The 23,663-nt window shown below is 48.0% G+C and overlaps 2 protein-coding genes across 6 annotated transcripts in view; one reads left to right on the plus strand and one right to left on the minus strand.

Moving 5' to 3' along the window:
• Positions 1-248: 248 nt before the first annotated feature.
• On the minus strand, positions 249-7,006 carry UCK1 (uridine-cytidine kinase 1). Of its 5 annotated transcripts, XR_007518638.1 has the most exons (8): positions 6,806-7,005; positions 6,242-6,401; positions 4,976-5,072; positions 4,617-4,759; positions 4,432-4,526; positions 2,434-2,600; positions 2,161-2,209; positions 1,640-1,654 (listed from the first exon to the last, which is right to left on the minus strand). XR_007518638.1 is itself a non-coding variant. In XM_049895670.1 (7 exons), the coding sequence occupies exons 1-7, from the start codon at positions 6,911-6,913 to the stop codon at positions 1,473-1,475; spliced, it is 807 nt and encodes a 268-aa protein (XP_049751627.1). In that variant the 5' UTR covers positions 6,914-7,006; the 3' UTR covers positions 249-1,472. The 5 variants fall into 5 exon arrangements, 3 of the variants coding, with proteins under 3 accessions (XP_049751627.1, XP_049751626.1, XP_049751628.1); XM_049895670.1 differs by lacking the exon at positions 2,434-2,600 and having other exon boundaries at positions 249-1,654; positions 6,833-7,006; XM_049895669.1 differs by lacking the exon at positions 2,434-2,600 and having other exon boundaries at positions 251-1,654; positions 6,806-7,003.
• Positions 7,007-7,320: 314 nt separating this feature from the next.
• Positions 7,321-23,663, plus strand: part of PRRT1B (proline rich transmembrane protein 1B) — a 30,458-nt gene continuing 14,115 nt past the window's right edge. Inside the window, exons 1-4 of the mRNA XM_049894999.1 lie at positions 7,321-7,401; positions 17,947-18,096; positions 18,192-18,356; positions 19,080-19,434. Of these exons, the coding sequence (XP_049750956.1) occupies positions 7,321-7,401; positions 17,947-18,096; positions 18,192-18,356; positions 19,080-19,434 (751 nt within the window). The remainder of the gene's footprint in view (positions 7,402-17,946; positions 18,097-18,191; positions 18,357-19,079; positions 19,435-23,663) is intronic.

Genomic DNA, 23,663 nt, shown 5'->3' on the forward strand with positions numbered 1-23,663 from the left:
CTGGCATCACATAAACTGAATGATAATAAGCTTTTTAGGAAGCTTAAATGGAATTCTCTGATCACTGTATTTAAAAACTGTTACTCCTCACAATTGCTGTGCTTTTAAAAACCCTGAGATTTTGTTGCAATCCATCACAAGTGAGCAGCATCTCCAGTTTCACCTATCAGCAGTCAAGGTTGCTGTCATCCACACATTTTCTTGTCCTGAATGTTTTTTTTTTTTTTTTAATTAAAAAAAGGACAAATTAGCATTAGTGTCTGGCGTTTATTCATTGATTCTTGCTCTAAAACGGCACAGTAAGTTTGACAAAACTGCTATATAGCTGTGTATCAGAAACCAGCCCCAGGAGTTAACTAATGTCATGTCTCGTGTAAGTAGTGAGTTACTCCAGAGAAAGGAATCAGGAGTGCCCGCAGCCTAGCTCATGGCAGTGGAGAGAACTGCTTTTACAGAAACAACTGTTACGTGGGAGCAAGATGAACTAGGAGCTCATAGGGCAAAGGTCACCACTTGTGAGCGACTGGCACGTTCACTGGGTGAGCTAGGAGAGACTGACTGGTATGTGCAGCGACACTAGAACCGCTACAAGCCAGCAGGTCCCTTGGCTGGAGCTGCACTAGGGACAGCCTGTGCTGAGGCAGCACCTGGGGCTCAGGTGGCCTGAGTCTGCAGGGGTGGGCAGCACTCCCAGCCCATGGAGGGCTATCTGCTGTGGACACTGCACGTTGCAGCCAGAACTAGGCGAGACTGCCAGCTGCCTGACCTTCTCACAGGGGCCAGGCAGGGTCACAGGCCCCAGGTGAACAGGAGACCCAGGATTCCTTCCTAACTGCCTTGAAGGACAGCTAGGTGAACTCAAGGCTCTAGGGCTCCTCAGATCCATGTTTACTAAACTGGATCACAACCCATGAGTGGGTCATGAAATTAAGTTGATGGGTTACAACCAGTGCTGTTATGAAACAGAATAAAACAGAAAACATCAGAATGAGTAATGTGTAGAAAGACAAAGTAGTTATCTCCTGAAAGTCTGGTTTCAGTGATTAGTGTTTGGCTGTGAACTGGACCATGCTGTAAAATGTATTCCTTACTGGGGGTTCACAGTCAGAAAGTCTGAGAAAGAAACAGTGGGCCAGCCAGTGTCCTGGCCGTTCCCTCAGTTTCTGAAAACACACATGACTTGCAGTCCTTCTGGGAGCAAGCCTAACAAGCTTACCATGCATTTTCTGGCATTTCTCAGTGACCCAGAGATTTGTAAAACTCCTCACGCGTGGGGAAGCAGGAGAGAACCGTGAATCCCCTGCCGCTCTGCTGACACACCTTGTTTGAATACCATCATCGCCCTGTAACATGCAGAAAGAAGTGGTGGCCGTGTTTTAGGGGCGGGGTGGACATCTCCAGGCCCAGTCGCTGTAGACACATCTAGTGGGGAGCCTGCCCAGGAGGCTGAGGGAGCAACAAACTCTGGCTCCTCAGTGGGGTCTGCTGCTGGACTCCAGGTGAGACCGTTTGCCAGAGGTCAGCACCCCAGGATGGTCTCCAGGCTCAGAAAACGTCCTCTTGTAGCTCCGTCCATTGGACCCTCCTCTGTGCCACTTGCAGATGTCACCGTTGAGAATGTCCTGGATGTGCTGTACAATCAGGTTGATAGCAACTGCAGCAGAGACAACAGAAGACCGGTGAGCTGTGGCCTGCTCCATCACGGCCCGGCAGCCAGCAGACGGCTGCCGTCAGCTCCCAGGCTTCACCCCCCACGGGGCACACATAGCCAGCAGCGCTGCCTGCTCCATTTAAACCCACCAGCTCCTCCCTGAAGTAGTTCTTTATACTGCCATCCATCTGGTGTCAGACGTCAGCAGACAGAAAAACGTACATCAGGACACGAGACCTGAAACTTACTGGGAGAGTCTTCTGCCGCAGGTTTATGTTCAATAACCAAGGCCTGGTTAAAGGACTTTCCGCTAACAAACAGCAATCCCTGTCAAACAGTGTTACACGTATTTTTACAGTAACTCCACTTGCTACTACACCTGTGCCACAAATGCCCAGCAACAGGCCTCCTGCAACTGGGAGTCCGCAGTAACAGTGATGGATAACTGTCCCTGCTTAGTGGGCACTGGCAGGAAGGAGAAGGTACAGTCCTTGAGGCCAGGTTCTTACCCATATTGTCAACCCCTCGAGGGATGATCACATCGGCATACTTCTTTGTCTGCAAAGCAAAAAAGAAGTTCCTATAAGGATTTCCCCCCATGGCGATTTCAGTTCCTCCAGGCTGGCAGGAGCAGGGAGTAAGCCCCAGGGTAATAGTGATGCCCGTGTGGTTGGCAGCTGGGGATAGAGCCAAGGTAGTTATCACCTAGGTATTAAGAGACAGTGACCAAGGAAGCAAGCAGAGTGCAAAGTTGAGGCAGCAAAAAGAAACTGCATTTCTACCCTTTTGTCTGTCTGGAATGCTCATTGCTCTTGTTCTTTTCCATGCACAGCACTGTAAGGGCCCGTTCTCTGGGCTAACGACTCGGTTCGCAGGGCCAAGTTACGTGTGGCATCTTTCCACAGTAACAATGTTCTTCCTCTGGAACTCTGAGCATTCTGCAAAGGCCCTGGAGGAAGTTAAGGGAGGAGGAAGGACACGCCATGCCCCATCCTGTTAACGTGATTATACCACATGTAAAGACAGGCTGTGTTAGCTGCTCTCATCCATTCGTTTGTTCATCCACCCATTCATTTATTCTATTTCTGATTAGACCTAGTCCCTGTCAGCCACTCTGCTAGGGCAAGGAGAGAGATATCCGAGGAAACGCAGGACCACTGAGGAAGGACCCAACCAGATGGGGGGAGGTAGACCCCAGAGGGGACACACTGACTCAGAAGTGGGGAGGCAGAGGGCATTACATCTGGGAACACAGTCTGGGCTGAGGGACAGATCTGTGAACTGTTCAGTGTTGCTCACATGTGGATTTGGGTCAAAGAGACATGTCACAAGAAATGAGCTACAAAGACAGGCAGGGACCAAGCCTGGGGACAGCTGTGACCTCAGGCAGTAGAGGCCCATGAAAAATATGAGCATGAGGGGGCCAGGGCGGTTTCCATTTTGGTTTGGTAGAGTGTACACGATGGGTTGGAAAGGAGACAGGAGAGAGGCAGGACCCCTGCTACCAAAATAAAGCAAAGAGCTGATGGTCTTAATTGCTGGCAGGGATGGAAGAAAGGCTGAAGTCAAGAAAATAGTTAAGAGATTAGGTTAGCAGGCTAACCTAATTAGGTGAGTGGCTAACTACGAAGGGTAAGGGCAAGGGAGGCTAAGACTGAGTCTCAGGGTTCTGGCAGGAGCACTGAGCAGATGATGGTAATTCCTGCTCAGATCTGGTGTCCAAAGTTTTACTCTAAGCCACCTACTTACCAAATGTCTTTCTGTGAATAAGAGACTGTAACAGTCAGTTTACTCCTGTCAAGTTATTTTCTGAAACTTCAGAGAATACGAATATAAAGTTCCAAAGATCCTTAATTTAATATTGTTTAAAAATAGTAACTCCTTTTTATAACTTGTTTTTCCTGGTTCTGGTTCCTTTGTGTTGTATATTTTTATCTTTAAGAAGCAGAAATTGTTAAATTTCCCTTTAAAACACTCCAATTTGAATGGAGCCACAAGTCCCATCCAGTTAGAAATTTAAGATGGAGGCAAAGAAAGATGGTCACACAAAAGTTAATTCCTTCTTTCTACAAGCCAACGGGGACCTTAGAAGGCCAGCCAAAAGCAGCCTGGCAAACCATTGTCCCCAGATGACAGTTATTAATTGCCTATCATGTGCCAGACAAGGAGCCCTGGTGGTTAAGTACCTGGTTGCTAACCAAAAGGTCTAAGGTTCAAACCCACCAGCTCCTCGGGAAAAAGATGTGGCAATCTACTCCTGTAATGATTACAGCCTTGGAAACTCTATGGGGCAGTTCTGCTGTCCTCCGGGTTCCTGTAAGTCGCTATGTGCCAGACACATTTTCGGCAGTAAACAGACAAAAGTTCCTGCCCTCAGAGTTTACCATCCTAAGGGGAGGGTGGCACTCCGGACAAGCAAAAAACGGCATGTGTCAGATGGTGAGAAGTGCTCTGGAAAAAAAAAGAGAAAGCAGGCAGAGAGGCTGGGGAGGGGAGAGGGGAGAGGAGGGAAAAGGGAAGGCTTTCACTGTTAAACAGAAGTCGGAGAAGGAGACATTTGGGCAAAGGCCTGAAGCAGCCAATGTAGACACAGGGAGGGGGAGAAGGGGTTTTTTAGCCAGAGGGAACAGCAAGTACATAGAACCTTTTAGAGCTAAGAACTAGTCCCTGGGCACCTGGGTGTAGTAAGAACCTAAATTCTTCCCCACTTATCAACCAGGTAACTTGCATCCTTTCGAAAAGAGGCAAGATGAGTTTACAAGTAAGCGAAAGGGGGGTACCGGCAGGCAGAACTCCTCAAAGGCTGGCTTGACAAAGGTGGTGTACTGTGTTAGAATCTGCTCCAGGTCCCTCCCGCGCTGCACGTCCCGAAGAACTGAAGAGACACAAGCCAGGAGAGGTGTTCAGGCCTCAGGACTGGTGGCCAGCCTCAGCCGGAGGTCAGAAAGGCCTCCATCCACCTTACCTCTTCGCGACAGCCTGACATCAGAGTCGGTGTCCACAAAGAGGCGCAGGTGGAACATGTCCCGGATCTCCTGGCTGTAGAACACCAAAATGCCCTCAAAGAGAACCACGTCTGCAGGGTAGACCACTGTTGTCTCCAGTAACCTGCATGGCAGGAATGAGGAAATGGGCCCTGCTGGAGACAGGATCTCGGGCAGTCTGTGCAGTCAGCTTCAGTACTGGGGCACTAGCTCAGTGGGGGCAGACCACTGTTATGTCCTCAGAAACAGGGCTGCTCCTGTGGGGCAGCCTTCTGGAAGCACCCTAACCAACCCCAGTGTGTGGCCCCTTTCCTCAGAACACCCAGAAACTGCCACTTACCTTGAATGGGTCACAAAATCATAGGTGGGGACCTCAACAGTTTTGCCCTCCACGATGTTTTTCAGAGTCCTATGCATCAAGTCATTATCAAAAGCATCTACAGAGATAGAACAAAAGCAAGACAACCCAGCTGCCCTTGTGCAAGAGAGGGTTGTGAGGTCAGCCACAGCTAGTGGAGATGACACAGATAGCCAAGCACCCTATGGAACATTTGGACTAGGAGCTGCCCCTACAGTTGGCGTTTGGTAGCAACAGGGGCCTCTGTTGTCCTGCCAACCATGGGATGGCCCTGTTCTTGCTGCCCCAGGCAGTGGCCACTGCCCAAGCTGTGAAGGGCCCTCTGGGCAGCCTCCCGTTTTGTACATGAGGATTTTTTGTCAGTCAGTACTGGGAGGGAGAGATGTTAGGCCTCAGCCTCCCTCTTCTAGGAAATCACCACAGTATGACTGACACTTCCCAGGCCTTCTTCCTGTGCGCCCTCCTGGAAAGGGCTGAAGGAACCATCCACTGAGTAAATCTAGTAGTAGCTGGGCAGCCTGGCTTTTTCTCCCTCAACTACTCAGTCTCCTCCTGTTTACTTGGCCCTTGACCAGACCAGGAAAAGGGGTTTCAGTCCACCAGCTCTAGTTTACCCACTGCTCTTCACAATTTGCCTCTGAGGACTCTGCCCAGGGCAGGTGGGGAGATGAAAGGCCACCGAGGACAGTGGTGTGTGCACAGGGCCCGTAAAAGCAGCAAGGTGCAGAGAGGGAAGGTGAGAGAATTCCTATAAGATCAGACTAAAAGCCCTAGTGGCACAGCAGTTAAGCACCTGGCTGTTAACCCAGAGGCTGGCGTTCTGAACCCATGAGCTGCTCCATGCAGGAAAGATGTGGCAGTCTGCTTCCATAAAGATTACAGTCTTGGAAACCCTATGGGGCAGTTCTTCTACTCTGTCCTGTAAGGTCACTATGAGTTGGAATTGAAGGCAGCAGGTTTGGTTTTTCGGGTTTTAGTGTCATGGCAGCATGGAGATGGAGAAGGCTCCTCTGCTGTGGAGGCTTCCCGATTGGTTCCCAGCCAGGGGCCACCTAGGGCCCAGGGAGCTCAGCAAAGTCCTCCTGAGGTAACTGCAGCCCGCTCTGTGACGGCTATCTGGGCAATTTCATAGAACCTCTGGTCTCCGCATCCTCCTCCCACCCGGGACAGGAAAAGCCGGCTGAGATTGCACTCAGGGCCGTCTGGTTTCACCCCACTCCTCCCCACTGTCAGGCTCTCTCCATCTACCTGGGTGGTCGAAATTGTACTGCCCCTTCAAGGCCTTCGCCTTTTGTTCTGCCGTCAAGACCTTATAGAACCTGTCTTGGCTTAAGATGACCAACTTGCGCTGTCGGTGGTCTACTTCGTTCTGCCCCAGCAGCTCCATGATCTTCTCACACACGGTTGACTGAAGAATAAAGAAACAGGATTCCAGCCTGGAAGCTCACGGCCTTCCACGGGCTCAGGGCCTTTCCTGAGCGTTTCTGCAGAGCAGAACTCTGGAAACACTGACCTAAGAGCCGCGGGCGCCCGTCGGCCGCCGCCACAGGTCGGGCTGGGATTGGCGGAGGGCCGCGGGGCCCGTGGCAGCACGGACCTGGGGGGCTCAGGAGGGCGGCTTGCGGGGAGCCCCGAGGGCAAGCACCCCACTTCCTGCCAGCACCCCAGGCCGGCCCTGGCCCACCGCGGCCCGCAGCCCCTTCGCTGCTCGGCTCTGCCCAGGCCTGGGGAAGGGCACCTCGGCAGCCGTGGCTGGGCTCTCCTCTCCCGACCGAGGCCGGCCACACAGGGGTCGGCGGCCAAGCCCCTTACCTTCCCGCTCGCAGTGCCGCCGCTCACCCCGATCAGGAAAGGCCGCTGGTGAGGGCGGTCTGCCTCCGGCGCAGCGGCCGCGCAGTCGCCGCCTCCAGCCGAAGCCATCTCCGACTCCGCTTCCCCGCATCGGGTTCCTAACTCACCCCCGCCTCCCCAAACCTACCCGCTCCACCGCCCCCAGCGCAAAGGTCGGACACGAGCCCCCGCAACCACCACTTCCGGGGGCTTCCGGCGCGGCGGACGCGCGGTGCGGGGCGGGGATTGTAGTCCTGGGTGCTGCGCATGCGTGAGACCGGGCTAAGGGGGTGGGGGTGCCCGGGTCGCCAGAGTCCGCTCGGTTTGCAGTGTCCGAGGACCCCAAGCCGAACGTTTGCTGGGAAGGACAAGTGCCATCCAGTGTCGCAGCCGACAGCAGAAATCTCCAGACGCCGGGCGGCCTTCCCAGCAGAGGCCCATGGCTGGGAAAAGCTTCCCTCCATCCACACTTCAAGTGTCTGGGGGCGTCAGGAATGATGCCCGGAGGAGATGGGATCGCCGGCAACGGGCAGCGCCTTGGCTCGGGTTGTAAATTGGAACCGGCCTTGACGCCTCCTGTACCATCAACCTCAGTGCGGAGGATCCACCTTTGATCCGCTTCTAAATCAATCCCATTTCCTCCGTTTCTTCACCCGGGTTTCAGCTTCTCGTCTAGTCACAGCCTTAGCCCTGCCTGGGCTCACCCTACTCCGGCCCATCCTCCACATTAGTCCTCAGAGTTTCCCAAGAGTCCTCATCCTGTCACACACACACACACCCTCCTCCCACTGCCTCCTGAAACAAGTGCTTGGGTCCCACACTTTTAGACCAACGTGGTGGGTAGTTACCACCGGATGACTTTTTACTCGCAGTAGGTGGGCTGTGAGGGCCAGGAAGGCAGAGCCCTGTCATTCCTTCAGCCTGTATCCCTAGTGCGTGGTACAAATACTAATGGATTCCAACTATAAAATTTCCCAAGGTATCAAGGCTGTCTTTGCATCTTTAGGCTTAGTGTATCTTGAGTGTTCCATTAATATTTGATGATGCTGAAAGATGACGCAGGAGAGGTGAGAGTAGCATGCAGACTTCAGGAGGTGTCACTGTTTTGGTAACTCAGGAGGTAGTAACCCATCTCCGGGATTCCATTACAGGCAGCTTTGATCAGTAGGAGGAAGGGTAGACATGGCCAAAGAGGCAGCTGGGTTGGCTCTGCCAACAGTGGACCTGTGAAACAATTCCCCACACTGAAAAGGAACTTGCACATGAGTTCAAAACCCAGTCAGCCGGAGTAATGGAACTGTCAGGGCGGCCTGCAGGGCAGTTCTGGGCTGAGGTTTGGGTTCAAATCTTGTTTCTATTGGGTGCCCTTGAGCATGTGATGTGACCACTCTGTGCTTCTATTTCCTCACTTCCAAAATGGGGGAAACAACACTGTCTTAGTTATCTAGTGCTGTTATAACAGAAATACAACAAGTGGGTGACTTTAACAAACAAATTTATTTTCTCACAGTTTAGGAGGCTAGAAGTCCGAATTCAGGCTGCCAATTCTAGGGGAAGGCTCTCTCTCTCTTTCTGCTCTGGGGGAAGGTCTTTGTCTCTTTTCAGCTTCTATTCCTTGGCTCCTTGGTGATCTTCCCGTGGCCTGGGATCTGTCTTCCCCTACCTCTGCTTGCTTACTTGCTCAATTTTGTTGTTGTTTTTTTTTTTTTTAGCAAGTAACTATTTTATGTTTTTACTAGCAATTTGAGGCAGAGCCCTGGTGGCATAGTGGTTAAGCCTTCAGCTACTAACCAGGTTGGTAGTTCAAACCCACCAGCCACTCCTTGGAAACCCTACAGGGCAGTTCTACTGTGGCCTATAGGGTTGCTATGAGTCAGAGTCAACTCAATGGCAATGGGTATAGCAATTTGAGGCAGACATAAATGAACAGGAATAATTTGGGGAATGATCCTGACTGAAAAACATTTCAATGTATCCACAGTCAGGTCAGAATACTATGGTACAATATAGTATAAACAGCTGCTCAGTGATACTTCCATTTATTTTACTTTTAGTACTAAAATTTTTTTCTATCTCATACATGATTGAACACATTTTGCTTTAAAATTAACAGTCACAATTGAAGAAACAATGGTTTACTTTTCTAATCAAGTGACCAAGCTGCTGAATCTTAAGCCTTCAACAAATGTTGCATCTTATTATTTCCATTGAGAAACAAGCCCTTCTATTTGATTATCCCTGGTACACAGTGATCTACTTCCAAAAACATCAGCCACTGAAAACACTGTGGAGAACAGTTCTATTCTGACACACATGAGGTCCCTGTGAATCAGAATGACTCCTTGGCAACTGGTTGGGTAAGCACCAGGTAGCGCTCAGCATTTAAAAAGTTAACTAGGACCCCAAATACATGGCATAAACCGTATACAAAACATTACTAACAATGCAGAAGAGAAACTAGACAACTGGGAGCTCCTAAAAATCAAACATCTGTGCTCATCCAAAGACTTCACCAAAAGAGTAAAAAGACCACCTACAGACTGGGGAAAGTTCTTAGCTATGACATTTCCAATCAGTGTCTGATCTCTAAAATCTCTATGATACTGCAAAAACTCAACTGCAAAATGACAAATTACCCAATTCAAAAATGGGCAAAGGATATGAACAAGCACTTCACTAAAAAAGACATTCAGGTAGCTAACAGGTACAGGAGGAAATGCTCAGGATCATTAGCCATTAGAGAAATGCAAATCAAAACTACAATGAGATTCCATCTCACTCCAACAAGGCTGGCATTAATCACAAAAACAAAATAATAAATGTTGGAGAGGTTGTGGAGAGACTGGAACACTTATACTCTGCTGGTGCGGAATGTAAAATGGTATAACCACTTTGGAAATCGATTTGGCACTTCCTTAAAAAACTAGAAACAGAGCTACCATACAATCCAGCAATCCCACTCCTTGGAATATATCCTAGAGAAATAAGAGCCTTTACTCGAACAGATATATGCACACCCATGTTCATTGCAGCACTGTTTACAACAGCAAAAAGATGGAAGCAAACAAGGTGCCCATCAAGGGATGGATGGATAAATAAATTATGGTATATTCATACAATGGAATACTACTTATCAATAAAGAACAATGATGAATCCGTGAAACATTTCATAACTTGGAACCTGGAAGGCATTATTCTGAGTGAAATTAGTCAGTTGCAAAAGGACAAATATTGTATGAGACCACTATTATAAGAACTCAAGAAATAGTTTAAATAGAGAAGAAAATATTCTTTGATGGTTACAGGGGCGGGGGGGAGGAGAGGGGTTTTCACTAATTAGAGAGTAGATAATAAGACAGGGAGCAAAGGCCCTGAGATTAGAGGGTGTCTGTTTGAGAAATAGCAAAGAGACTGGTGTGGTTAGAGGAGAAGCAAGTAAAAGAGAAATAGACTATATTATAAGGGAGGTAATAGCGGGTTGAGTGTGGAACTTAGAGACTTAGTAAGACAAGGAACAGAGGGGCTCCCAAATCTGCAAAGTAATGAGTAATAGGCCAGGGCACAGAAACAAAGGCATTCCCCAGGACAAGGGGGCAAGGTATCTAAAAATAGCCCACAAACTTCTTTAAAGTTGCCTTTCAGAAGCAGCTGGAGAAAACCAGGCCCAGGTACATGTTCAGAACATCCACCTGTGACCGCTGAGTGACCTTCCACTGGGGATAGTGAGGGGCTGCAGCAGCAGCCAGGAGACTGAGCAGGCATGACACCCCATAACAAGTGCTGCTACGAATCCCAGAGGCCTCCGGGACAGGAGCCATCTTGGAAAGGTGCTGCGTGTGCACCTTAGTTAACATATACCCGCTGTGTCTGTGAGTAGACATGAATCTTTTCCCGCCCAAGAACTTTTAAAAACTGAGGCCTGTCTTTTGTTCTGTGACATGAGGGTAAGCGTTGCTCTAGGCCCTCCTCGTCTCTGCTTGCAAGCCTCTTCAATAAAGCTTTGCTCATGTGGAAAACTACGTGCCTTACCTGCTCATTCTTGACCAGTGAGAGGCAACAACCTTATTCCGGTAACAATAAGAACTATTTTAGGTGAATGGAAAGACAACACACAATATATAAGGAGAGGTCAGCACAACTGGACTAAACCAAAAGCAAAGAAGTTTCCTGAATAAACTGAACACTTCAAAGGCCAGCGTAGCAGGGGCAGGGGTTTGGGGACCATGGTTTCCGGGGACATCTAAGTCAACTGGCATAATGAAATCTATTAAGAAAACATTCTGCATCCTACTTTGGAGAGTGGCGTCTGGGGTCTTAAACACTAGCAAGTGGCCATCTAAGATATATCAACTGGTCTCAACCCACCTGGAGCAAAGGAGAATGAAGAACACCAAAGACACGGGTAATTATAAGCCCAAGAGACAGAAAGGGCAACATAAACCAGAGACTACATTAGCCTGAGACCAGAAGAACTATATGGTGCCCAGCTACAACCGATGACTGCCCTGACAGGGAACACAACAGAGAACCCCTGAGGGAGCAAGAGAGCAGTGGGATGCAGACCTCAAATTCTCATAAAAAGACCAGACTTAATGGTCTGACTGAGACTAGAAGGAGCCCAGAGGCCATGGTCCCCAGACCTTCTGTTAGCCCAAGACAAGAACCTTTCCCAAAGCCAACTCTTCAGATAGGGATTGGACTGGACTATGGGATAGAAAATGATACTGGTGAAGAGTGAGCTTCTTGCATCAAGCAGACACATGAGACTATGTGGGCAGCTCCTGTCTGGAGAGGAGATGAGAGGGCAGAGGGGATCAGAAGCTGGCCGAATTGACACGAAAAGAGAGAGTAGAGGGAAAGGAGAGTGCTGTCTCATTAGGGGGAGAACAACTAGGAGTATGTAGCAAGGTGTATATAAACTTTTCTATGAAAGACTGACTTGATTTGTAACTTTTCACTTAAAGCACAATAAAAATTAAAAAAAAAAAAAGTAAACCAGGAATCAATATCACTGAATTGTACATGTAGAAATGTTGAATTGGTGTATGTTTTGCTGTGTATATTCTCAAACAACAAAAAATAAAATGTATTATTAAAAAAAAAAAAGAGTTAATCAGGTGCCCAACTTTTTAAGCAGCATTTATTGGCTTTTTCCTAATCACAAAAGTAATTCATGCTCATTGCAGACAATGCATACACAAATCACACATAAGCCCTCACCCAGGGAAAACGGGGGCTTTGTATTCTGGTGTTCGCCCTTGTGGTCTGATGTGGATATAGATAGATAACGTCAGCGAGAGGTTAAGCAAGGTGGGTTACACATCTAGAATGTTATTGAAGCTTCATGAGAACACTATATTGTGGGTACCATTATTATTCCCATTTTACTGATGAAGCAGTTGAGGAGCAGAGAGATTGCTGGCTTGCCTGAGTCTCATGGCTACAAATGGACTTCCAGTCAAGATGGTGGCACTACTGGTACAGGAAGTCAACACACACAGAGATTCCCACACATACGCATCTACACACACAGACATGCATAGTCTTCCTGTTCAAAGACAAGAAAAGGACATATAATATCCAGGTCCTTGAAACGAATAAGGGCATTATAGCCAGTGGTGTTGAATCCAAGTTACTCATTAAAGGACCAGGACCAGATATGTGCCCTAGGGAATGGGAATTAATAGTGAAGGCCCCAAGCACAGCAACAGAATTCTGAAACTAGCCCTCTACATACTGCTGAAGCCAGAAAGAAATTGCCTGTTATGGATTTAATTGTGTCCTCCAAAAACGTGTGTCAGTTTGGCTAGGCCATGATTCCCTGTATTGTGTGATTGTCCACCATTTTGTCATCTGATGTGATTTTCCTTTGTGTTGTAAATCCTACTTCTATGATGTTAATGAGGCAGGATTAGAGGCAGTTATGTTAATGAGGCAGGACTCAATCTACAAAATTATTTGTGTCTTCAGCCAATCTCTTTTGAGATATAAAAGAGAAAAGTGAGCAGAGAGAGAGAGGTACCTCATACTGCCAAGGAAGTAGTGCCAGAAGCAGAGCGTGTCCTTTGGACCTGGGGTCCCTGCACTGAGAAGCTACTAGTCCAGGGAAAGATTGGTGACAAGGACCGTCAGGGCCAACGGAGAGAGAAAGCCTTCTCCTGGTGCTGACATCCTGAATTCGGACTCCCAGCCTGCTAGACTGTGAAAGAATAAAATTCTGTTCTGTTCGTTGAAGCCATCCACTTGTGGTATTTCTGTTATAGCAGCATTAGATGACTAAAACACTGCCCTTTTGTGAAACTGAAGCAAACCACTACATCAATCAGGTAGAAAGAGAGCCATCCCTAAGAAATTGGCACCCTGGGCCTATACTATCCACAGGCCACTTACCTGGCACAGAAACCCTAAGCTGAGAAATTAGCACAGGGATCCATACAGACAAATACAAAACTGTCTCATATCCCAGAGTACGTGCATGACACACACAGGACACCCTTAGAAGGCAGCTCCTGCTGGAGATGAACTCACAAAGAGGCTATGAGGAAATCTACCACCTTGCAGACTAGTCAACAGATACAGCAAATGGGCAAACTCGCATTTGAGAAGCAAGAGACAATATAGCAATTTAAAAAGGAGTTAAACGATTTAAAAAGCAGACTACAAGTGTTTGAAGACATGACAACTAAATGCAACACATGATAGAGACTGGATTCTGTAGTAAAGAAAAAAACGCTGGAAAAAGCATCATTGAGTCATTTGATAAAATTGCAATAATGAAAAACCAAAACTGCTGCCATTGAGTCGATTTTGACTCATAGCAACCCTTTAGGACAGCATAGAACTAACTGCCCCATAGGGTTTCCAAGGCTGTAATCTTTACAGAAGCAGACTGCTGCATCGTTCTCCCCTGGAGTGGCTAGCGGGCTCGAACCTCGGACCTTTCTATTGGCAGCCAAGTGCTTAACCACTGTGGAACTGTGCCACCAGGGGTCCTCAAAACTGTAATAAAACCCAAAAACCAAACCCATTGCCATCAAGTCTTTTTCGACTCACAACGACCCTTTGGGACAGAGTAGAACTGCCTCATAGGATTTCCAAGGAGTGGCTAGTAGATTTGAACTGCCGACCTTTTGGTTAGTGTCTGATCTCTTAACCACTGCGCCACCAGGGCCCCAAAATTGTAATAAAAAACCAAAAACCAAACCCATTGCCGTCAAGTTGATTCTGACTCATAGCGACCCTATAGGACAGAGTAGAACTACCCCATAGAGTTTCCAAGGAGCGCCTGGTGGATTCGAACTGCTGACCTTTTGGTTAGCAGCCGTAGCACTTAACCACTACACCACCAGGGTTTCCAAAATTGTAATAGGGACAGTAAATTCAATTCTATGTAATTGGATCAATGTTAAATTAACGAAAGGTGTTAACTGTGCTGTGGTTATATAAGAAAATATCTTATTCTTAGCAAACGCATGCTGAAGTATTCAGGGTTAAAGGGCTGTTAATGCATGCAACTCACTCTCAAGTAGTTAAAAAAAAAAGCGTGTGTTTGTGTGTGTGTGTGTGTGTGTGTGTGCCTGCATGCATGTACACAGAGCCTCACACTTTTCTCTGTGCCTCCAGCTTCCGCCAGGTCTACCTGTGGTAGTTCTAGCTTCTACTGAGTGACTCGGCCCCTGAGTCTTGTAATACTATCTGCTTTCTTTATTCCTCCTTTTTTAGTATGCAGGGGCATAGTTAGCATTTCTGACTCTTGGAGTGGATCGTTTTAAAACACTTCCTCTTCTATATGACAAAATCATTTTCAGTAATAACCACAAAATGAAATTACTAACAATGGTCAGGAAAAAATGTAGACGGTGAAAATTTTCTTTATTGAATTGCATGTAGATAACCATGCTGTGGGGTCACGTGGGGTTGCCATGAGTCAGAATCAACTAGACAGCAACTGATTTGGTAGTTTTGGTTTGAATCATGCCCTTAAAAAGATAAAATAAAAATAAAATTACTATTACTGTACCGAAAAGGAAAAAGTAATGGGTTAATACTTTTTGATCATAATATATTTTTCCAAGAAAAGGGAAAGATACACCTACGTTTTGGCTTTGAATTCTTTAATCATTAAATATAGATAATTAAAAATAATACATTTTAATTTTGAAGTTCTCAAATTCAGTAAAAAAGTTCATGTATGAACTACAATTTACACCTTCCAAACATAAATATTATACCTTCGAGTTCACACTCTTCGCTGTTTTATATTTTCAACACAGATAAAAATTCCCAACTGGTCACAGAGAATGACAGAGTTAAAGTAACTCGAGCTCTGTTTCTTCATCTTTACAACCGTGCTATCACTGCTGACTTTGAGTCTATTCTTTTAATGCAGGAATACACAGTACCTCAGGGCTCAGAGACATAAGCTGTGCCCAACATGACTGTGAAAGACTCTGAACTGTTACAAATTTATTCTCAAAAGGAATGTGTGTGGCTGAGGCTGAGTCCTAGTCCCGTTGTGTTGAGAGCTCATTGTTTACCTCATTGTTTACTTCTCCAAATCAACTTCTGCTTAGAATACAATGTCTGCTCAAGGATAATCTGAGTTTGCATGTATTTTTAAAAGTCAACAGTAACCACACAAATTGTTTAGAATTTAGACCAACAAAAGTTTTTTTTTTTCAGGGACATTGTTTGGAATTACTGGCCTGTACCTGCTGAGTCAATTCCAACTCATAGGTGACCCCATAGGACAGAGTAGAACTGCCCCATAGGGTATCCAAGGCGGGCATCTTTAAGGATGCAGACTACATCTTTCTCCCATGGAGCAACTGGTGGGTTCAAACCACTGACCTTTTGGTTAGTAGCCAAGTCCTTAACCACTGCGCCCCCAGGGTTCCTAGAAATGCTGGTACATGGTGATTAGAAGCCAACTGACTTTTAGTCAGTTTTACTGTTTTTAAATTTGCTTCAAGCAAATGCACCTTCTTTTGCCTTTTCTTTTTTAAAAATTTTTATTGTGCTTTAAGTGAAAGTTTTTAAGTGAAAGTTTACAAATCAAGTTGGTCTCTCATGCAAAAACTTATATATACCTTGCTGTGTAACTCCTAATTGCTCTCCCCTAGTGAGACAGCACATTCCTTTCCCCCACTCTCTGTTTTTGTGTCCATTCTGCCAGCTTCTAACTCCTTCTGCTGTCTCATCTCCCCTCCAAGACAGGAGATGCCGACATAGTCTCATGTGTCCATTTGATCCAAGACACTCACTCTTCACCAGTATCATTTTCTATCCCATAGTCCAGTCCAATCCCTGTCTGAAGAGTTGGCTTTGGGAATGGTTCTTGTCTTGGGCTAACAGAAGGTCTGGGACCATGGCCTCCAGGGTCCTTCTAGTCTCAGTCAGACCATTAAGTCTGGTCTTTTTATAATAATTTGAGGTCTGCATCCCACTGCTCTCCTGCTCCCTCAGGGGTTCTCTGTTGTGTTCCCTGTCAGGGCAGTCATCCATTATAGCTGGCCCCATCTAGTTCTTTTGGTCTCAGGCTAATGTAGTCTCTGGTTTATGTGGTCCTTTCTGTCCCTTGGGCTCGTAATTACCTTGTGTCTTTGGTGTTCTTTGGTGAGACCCATTGATGCATCTTAGGTGGCTGCTTGCTAACCTTTATGACCCCAGAAGCCACTCTCCAAAGAGGGATGCAGAGTGTTTTTTTAATAGATTTTATTATGCCAATTGACTTAGATGTCCCCTGAAACCATGGTCCCTAAACCCCCACGCCTGCTACGCTGGCCTTGGAAGAGTTCAGTTTATTCAGGAAACTTCTTTGCTTTTAGTTTAGTCTGGTTGTGCTGACCTCTTCTGTATTGTGTGTTGCTTGTTGCCTTTCTTGATAGAATCTTTCTGCTCTTGCTAAACTCTGTCTTATTTCACTCTTCTCAGATTAACTTTTGCCTCTTCTATTTCCCCTAGCACCAGCTTCCTGCATTAAAATCCTCTATTTTAAATACTCCAGGTGGTTTCTGTTTTCCTGGTTGAATCCTGGTTGATCCAGTGCCTAACCTTGCTATTGTTCGTCAGACTCTGCTTCATGGTGGATTGTTTTCCTATGTGTTTTGCCACTTGGGTGGGATTGCGAGTTCATCTTCAGGGGATGTTTTTTCTGAGGAAATCTAATTGGCTGGGATAGAGGTTGTGTCCCAGGGAAGTGTTTTTATGTTTGCTTTTGCTAAATCCAAGGGCTCTTTCCTTCTAACACTTTTTTAAAGGAGATTTTTTTTTTTTTTTTGCGTAGGGGTTTTTGGACCACATGGATAGGCGGAATTGGAACTCCAAGCCCAAGTGAGGAACAAGACTATGTGGTTGGTTACAACTTCCTGGGAATTTTTTTTTTCCATCCAGAGGCTAGGCTGGGTCAGAACAACTTCCTTATCATCTCTGTGATCCATGGGCAGATTTTGTAGTCTATTTATCTCTCTTCATTCCAACTCCCTGCTTCATGGACCCAAAGGCTGCATCTCCTGTCCCCATCTGGGTGTAAAATTCAAGCCCTCTCTTTTTTTTTTTTTATCCCTTGAGACCAATAACCCCACAGAGAGCAGCCCCACTGCACCCCAGGGTGCTGTATCCCATGCTCTCTCTACAGTCTTGGTCCTGGGCTTTTCCTTACTCTCTTGGAGGCTTAGCTATGAACTTAAAAGGATGTTTGGCATGTAGATACAGTTTGTCGCGTTTCTAGGTGTTTGTATTGAGGCTTGATTATCCAGTCCGGCAAGTTCCAGAGAATACAAGCCCCACACACTTTGTTTTAAAAATGCAGAGATTTGAAGTAATCTACATTTCTGACTTCTCTTGAAGGGGAGTGTGAGTCCCGCTGGGTCCTCCTGGCCCCAATTACATCAGCTGTGCTCTCCAGTTTGCCTAAGTCCCTGCCACTCCTTATTGTCTCCCCCATGACCTGCCTGGCCACTGCGGACGTTTGAATTTGCTATCCCGGCCCTTTTCCAGTTCTGCCTGACCTGCTCTCCTATCCCACTCCAGCTCAGTTAAACCGCTGCTTAAAATCTCGATCAAAACCTTCCCTTTCTTCACGCAAAGAACAGATCCTCCGCCAGGCTGTGATTTGGGTGTAGCTGCGGCCTACAGGCCAGCGCTCAGGGCACGAGACACCGCCTGGGTCCGGGGAGGAAGGTGGCAGCCTCTCCCCCTCCGCCACCACCAGCGCTATCCTCCCCAGAGCCCCGGACGTGGCCCGCGCGGGGTCCTGGCTAGCTGGCGAGGACGTAGGTTAGGGCATCTAGCACCAGGGTGCGAGGGGAGCGACCTGTTGACACTGCGGTCGGCAAACAAGGCGGTCAATTATTAACCGGCCGCGCAGCCGGCACCAGGAAACCGGAGCCGGCGGCGAAAGGGGAGCCAGCCGGGCGGTGGCGGGAGTGGCGGGCGGGACGGTGGAAGGCACGGAGCCGGTCCGGGAGCGCCAGGGGCAGGGAGCCGTGGCAGCGCCACTCGCACCGGCCGCCGGCACCGGCCATGGAGGCAGGTAAGGCAGCAGGGCCTGAGGGGAGCTCCGCGCACTCTCGGACCCGGTCCCTGGAGACCGCGGACGGAGAAGAGACTGCAGGGTGCCTGCCGGAGCAGGAGGAGGGCGAGGGCGCTGGTTCCGCGGGGCCCCACCCTGAGCCTACCCTGGGAGCGGAGGCTGCTGTGGAAAGTTCATGAAACTTTGGCTACCCTCTAGCTCCACGGGCACCCCCCAGCTCCAGGGGCGCCCTTGCTGGTGAGCTGGGTGGGGGTAGCCTTTGGCGTGGTCCCAGGGGGCCCCTGGAGCCAGCCCTACCCAGCCCTCCAGGGCAGGCAGCAGGTGCCTCGGGAGGTGTCAGTTCTTCAGGCATTTTCACTGCCTCCCCCCCGCCCCCATCCTTCCCCTCGTGGCTTTGTTCACCCTCTGACTAGGCTGAAGTCCTTAGAACAGGGGGAAGAGGCGACCCATGAGAAGGGGGCCGAGCCAGAGCGGGGGTGGGACACAGAGATGGAAAGAGACCCCGCAAACTGAATCAGAGACCGAGAGTTAGGGTCAGAGACCTGGAGGGGCGGGAGAGACCGAGCTAGGGAGATGGGCAGACTGGGGGTGGGGGTGGGGGGGGGGTGCGGAAGGCCCATTCAATTTACTCCGATGGCCCGCGGGGACGTGGCCCTGCAAGGGCTGGGGGGGCGGAGGTGGGACAGTGAACCGAGACCCTGCCCCTGCTCTGAGGAGTTCCAGGTTGGCGGGGATGCGGTGGTGAAGCGGGTGACCGCAGCGGGATCTGGGCGCCGCGGGACGTGGAGTTCTGCCTGGGCCCCCCAGCCCCGCTGTCCTCGGGAACCTGCATGGGGTGGGGGTCACCCAGCTATCAGCGGATGCGGGGCGAAGAGCGGCGGTGCCCGGCACCCGGCCTTCGGGGGTTCCCCTACCCCCCAGAGTCCCGAGCATTCGCCTCCCTGGCTGCAGCCCGGGCCCCCCTTCCCAGCCGGATTGTCCAACGGAGGCTCGGGTGTCGAGAACCGGAGAACCCAAGGCCGCAGCCAGGCCAGCAAATCTATTTACTCTGCGGCCCTATCTCTGCGCGATCGGCCAGGTATTTGCCCTGGCGGGACCCAGCGAAGCTGTGGTTTTTGTTATGATAACTGGGGCAGGGGCTAGACAAGTCCGGGGGGAATTCGCCTACTGGGTCTCTGGCGTGGATCTGAGTTGCTGAGGCTCACTGAAGCTCAGGTGACCTGTTCTGAGCCTCAGATCCCTCATCAGTTAAGTGGGGATAATAAAAAATAAAAGCTCACCTGAGGATGACCTGAGTTAAAATAGCAAAGCTCTCAGAACACAGCCTAGTCCACTGTTATTATTTTTAAATGATCATTACTGTGATAACTCATTTTAAAGATGAGAAGCCAGAGGCACAGAGAGGTTAAGTCAGTTGCCTGTAAGGTCACACAGCCAGAGTGTGGTTGTTATGTGGGTTTGATGTTAATATAGGTACAGGAAGGCACCTATTAAATGCTAATAGGCTGTTGTTCTTAGCATTGTTATTATTCACTTGGACATCTTACCCACAAAGCTTCGTGGACTCACCTGCCCCATAGGCACTAGAACCTGCTGAAAGCTGGCATTTTTGTAGGGTTTGTGCACAGCCTTGTATTCTGACCCTAGAACACTGCCTGGTCCATCTTGTTGTTAGCTGCCATATTCTCCACCCCCTGATTCACAACGACCCCTCGAACAATGGAGCACTTTGCTGGGTCCTAGGTCTTGCTGCTCGGAGCCCTGGTAGTACAGTTGTTGAGAGTTCGGCTTCTAATCAAAAGGTTGGCAGTTCAAATCCACCAGCTGCTCCTTGGAAATCCTATGGGGCAGTTTTACTCTGTCTTATAAGACCACTGTGAGTCAGAATTGACTCAACGGCAACAGGTTGGTTTTTTTTTTAATTGGTTTCAGATAGGACTGTTGTGACCCATAGGGTCTTTATTGGCTGATTTTCAGAAGTAGATAACCAGGCCTTTCTTCCCAAGCCTTTCTTCTTGTTCAGCATCATATCCTTTACCATCAAGTTGATTCCAACTCATGGCAACCCCATGTGTTGCAGAGTAGAACTGTGCTCCATAGGGTTTTCTTGGCTGTAATCTTTATAGAAGCAGATTGCCAAACCTTTCTTCCTTGGTGCCGCTGGCTTGGTTCGAACCATCAACCTTGGATTAGCGGTCAAGAGCCAACCTCCCAGGACCCTGCACAGTATCATAGCAACATACAAACCACCACTGACAGATGGGTGGTGGCTGAGCGTTGGCTGCGAATCGAATCAGGGTCTTCCTCATGGAAGGTGAGGATTCTACCACTGAACCACCAATGCCTCATGCTGGTATAAAGTAGGTGCTCAATAAATACTGTGTGATTGAATCGCTGGCCTGCTGAGCCCTGTGCTTTGTGTAGTTGCATATACAGAGGGAAGTTTTCGGCTTTATGTCCCAGGGGTGATGGGTTTTGGCTGAGAGCTTTGTGAATAAGTCAGCCAGTGTCACTGGTGCCTCTGGTTTAGGCAGCAAACACACTGTCCCGTTTTTTCAGTGTTTCTTTTTGTTCTTGCCTTGATTATTTCAAACCTCCAGCCTTTGGCTGGGCAGAGGTAGGTGCCTGGGTGGATGAGTTTGGGAAGCTGCCCTGGAAACCCTTAGAGCACCTAACAAGGCCTCTACAGGGGTTGGAGTCTGGCTGGCATCTCCCCCAGTGATATTTAGGCTACCTTCTAATTTGAATGTGAACCCCCAGCAGGACCATTAAAAAAAACCTGTTGCTGTCAAGTTGATTCCGACTCATATTAACCCTACAGGACAAGTAGAACTGCCCCATACGGTTTCTGAGGAGTGCCTGGTGGATTCAAACTGCTGACCTTTTGGTTAGCAGCCAAACTCTTAACCAGTACGCTACCAGGGTAGGACCCCAAACCAAAACCCAGTGCCATCGAGTCGATTCCAACTCCTAGCGACCCTATAGGACACGGTAGAACTGCCCCACAGGGTTTCCAAGGAGCGCCTGGCGGATTCGAACTGCCCACCCTTTGGTTAGCAGCCGTAGCACTTAACCACTATGTCACCAGGGTTTCCATCCCCAGGGTAGGACAGGAATCCCTAAATCCCCATGGGGGTCATCTCAAAGAGCCCTAGCTGTCAACTCACAGTCACAGATTTCTCTGATTTTAATTGTGGACCTTATTTCTCAAAGTTTTTATTCCCCCACTTGCACAATTCAACAACTAGCCAGAATACCTTCCATTTTCTCATCTTCCAATCTCTTCGCGACCTCAGATAATAGTTGTTGTTTTTTTTTCAGTTGCTGTTGAGTAGATTTCGACTGATGGTGACCTCAAGTGTTGCAGAGTAGAACAGCTCTCCATAGTTTTTTCAAGGCTGTGACCTTGTGGAGGCAGATTGCCAGGCGTGTCTTCCAAGATGCCTCTGGGTGGGTTTGAACTGCCAACATTTTCAGTGAGTAGTCTAGTGCTTAAGTGTTTGTGCCACCAAGGGACTCCCAAATAATAGTAGCCAATGAAGCAAGCACTTCAATCATTTAATCATTATCCCCATTTTAAGAAGGAGGAAATGGGAAGAGGCAGAGGGAGGCGAAATAGCCCCTGACATCTGGCCTCTGACTTCCAGGTTCTGACCAGAACACAGAACCTCAGCCCAGGCACACCAGCCCAGCCCTGAAAGTCAGCTGTCACTCTTGATAACTTCTTTCCCTCCCTCCGTATCCCATCAGGTACCCCTTCTTGCTGTTGTTTGTTGCCATTGAGTCAATTCTGACTCATGGCAATCCTATGTGTACAGAGTAGAACTGCAGATCTCAAGGTCCGTTTTCTGAGGTACCTATGGGTGGGTTCAAACCACCAACATTTGGGCTAGTAGGCAAGCGCACTGTTTGCACCTCACGGTATTGCCTGGGTCTGTCCACCTCCCTATAGCCCATCTGCCTCCATTCTGGCTCAGACCCTGGTCATCTCTCCGTTTCTGCTGATCACTTCCAGTGCTCCGGCGCCAACTGCCGGATGAATCTTTCTGTGCTAGTTATCAGTTAGGGGGAGACGGTGATTCGGGTTTTTTGCCATTAAGTATGAGGTCAGCTGCAAGTTTTTCACAGATGCCCTTTGGCAATTTTAGGAAATTCTCTACTATTCTTACTTTGCTAAGAGCTTTTATCATTAATAGGTATTGGATTTTGTCAAATGCTTTTTCTGCATCTATTGAAAAAATCCTGTGCTTTTTCTCCTTTATTCTGTTAACATGGTAAATTACATTGATTGGCTTTTGGATGTTAAATCAGCCTTGCAAACATCCTACATGACCATGATGTATTATCCTTTTTATATATTGTTGGATTTGATTTGCTAATATTTTATTAAGGACTTTTTGTGTCTTTATTCATGAAGGATATTGATCTGTTATTTTCTTTTATTGTAACATTTTGGGTTTTGGTATTAGAGTTATGCTGGTCTCCTGAAATGATTTTGCCAGTGATCACACCTTCTTTGTTTTTGAAAAAGTCTGCATAATATTGATGTTTAAGTGTTTGATAGAATCTACCAGTGAAACATCTGAGTTTTCTTTTTGAAAAGGTTTTTGATAACAAATTTAATTTCTTTAATAGTGACTTCAGCTGGGTTCTCTACAGAAGCAAAACCAGTAAAGCATATAAATATACATATACAGAGAGAGATTTATATCAAGGAAACAGTTCACACAATTGTAGAGCTTGGAACATCCCAAGTTCATGGAACAGGATAGAGGCCTTTCCCAGTTCATGGAGCCACAGAAACTGGTGAACCCAAGATCGTCAGGTTGGAGAGCAGGGCTCCTGCTCACAGGCTGTGAAGGTTGAGGAATCCCAAGGTTGGCAGGCAAGACTGCAAGTTTTATCCTGATTCACGTAGCTGCAGGACTCTTGCTCACGGGCTGTGAAGATCCACGAATCCCAAGATGGACAGGTAAGCTGCTAGCTCAAGTCCCAAGAACCGGAGGTCAGACAAGAGGCAGCTGCTGGATTCAGAGCAAGCCAAAAACCTTGGCAAAGCGAGAAGGAAGGAAATAGGTGGTGGAAGGAGGAGAGATGAAGGCTGAGGGGATGGTGAGCTGCCACAGGCCCCACCCCCACAGGTACCACTCAGCAGATTCCATCATGGGGGTGATCACATATCATATTTCAACGGGGAAGTGATCACAACATTATACAACTGCCAAAACACTGAGAATTATGGCCCAGCCAAGATGACACACAGTCTTAACCATTACACATAGATTCAGGGTTAATCAGATTTTCTGT

This window comes from Elephas maximus, chromosome 9, assembly GCF_024166365.1.
Source record: "Elephas maximus indicus isolate mEleMax1 chromosome 9, mEleMax1 primary haplotype, whole genome shotgun sequence".
NCBI lineage: Eukaryota > Metazoa > Chordata > Mammalia > Proboscidea > Elephantidae > Elephas > Elephas maximus.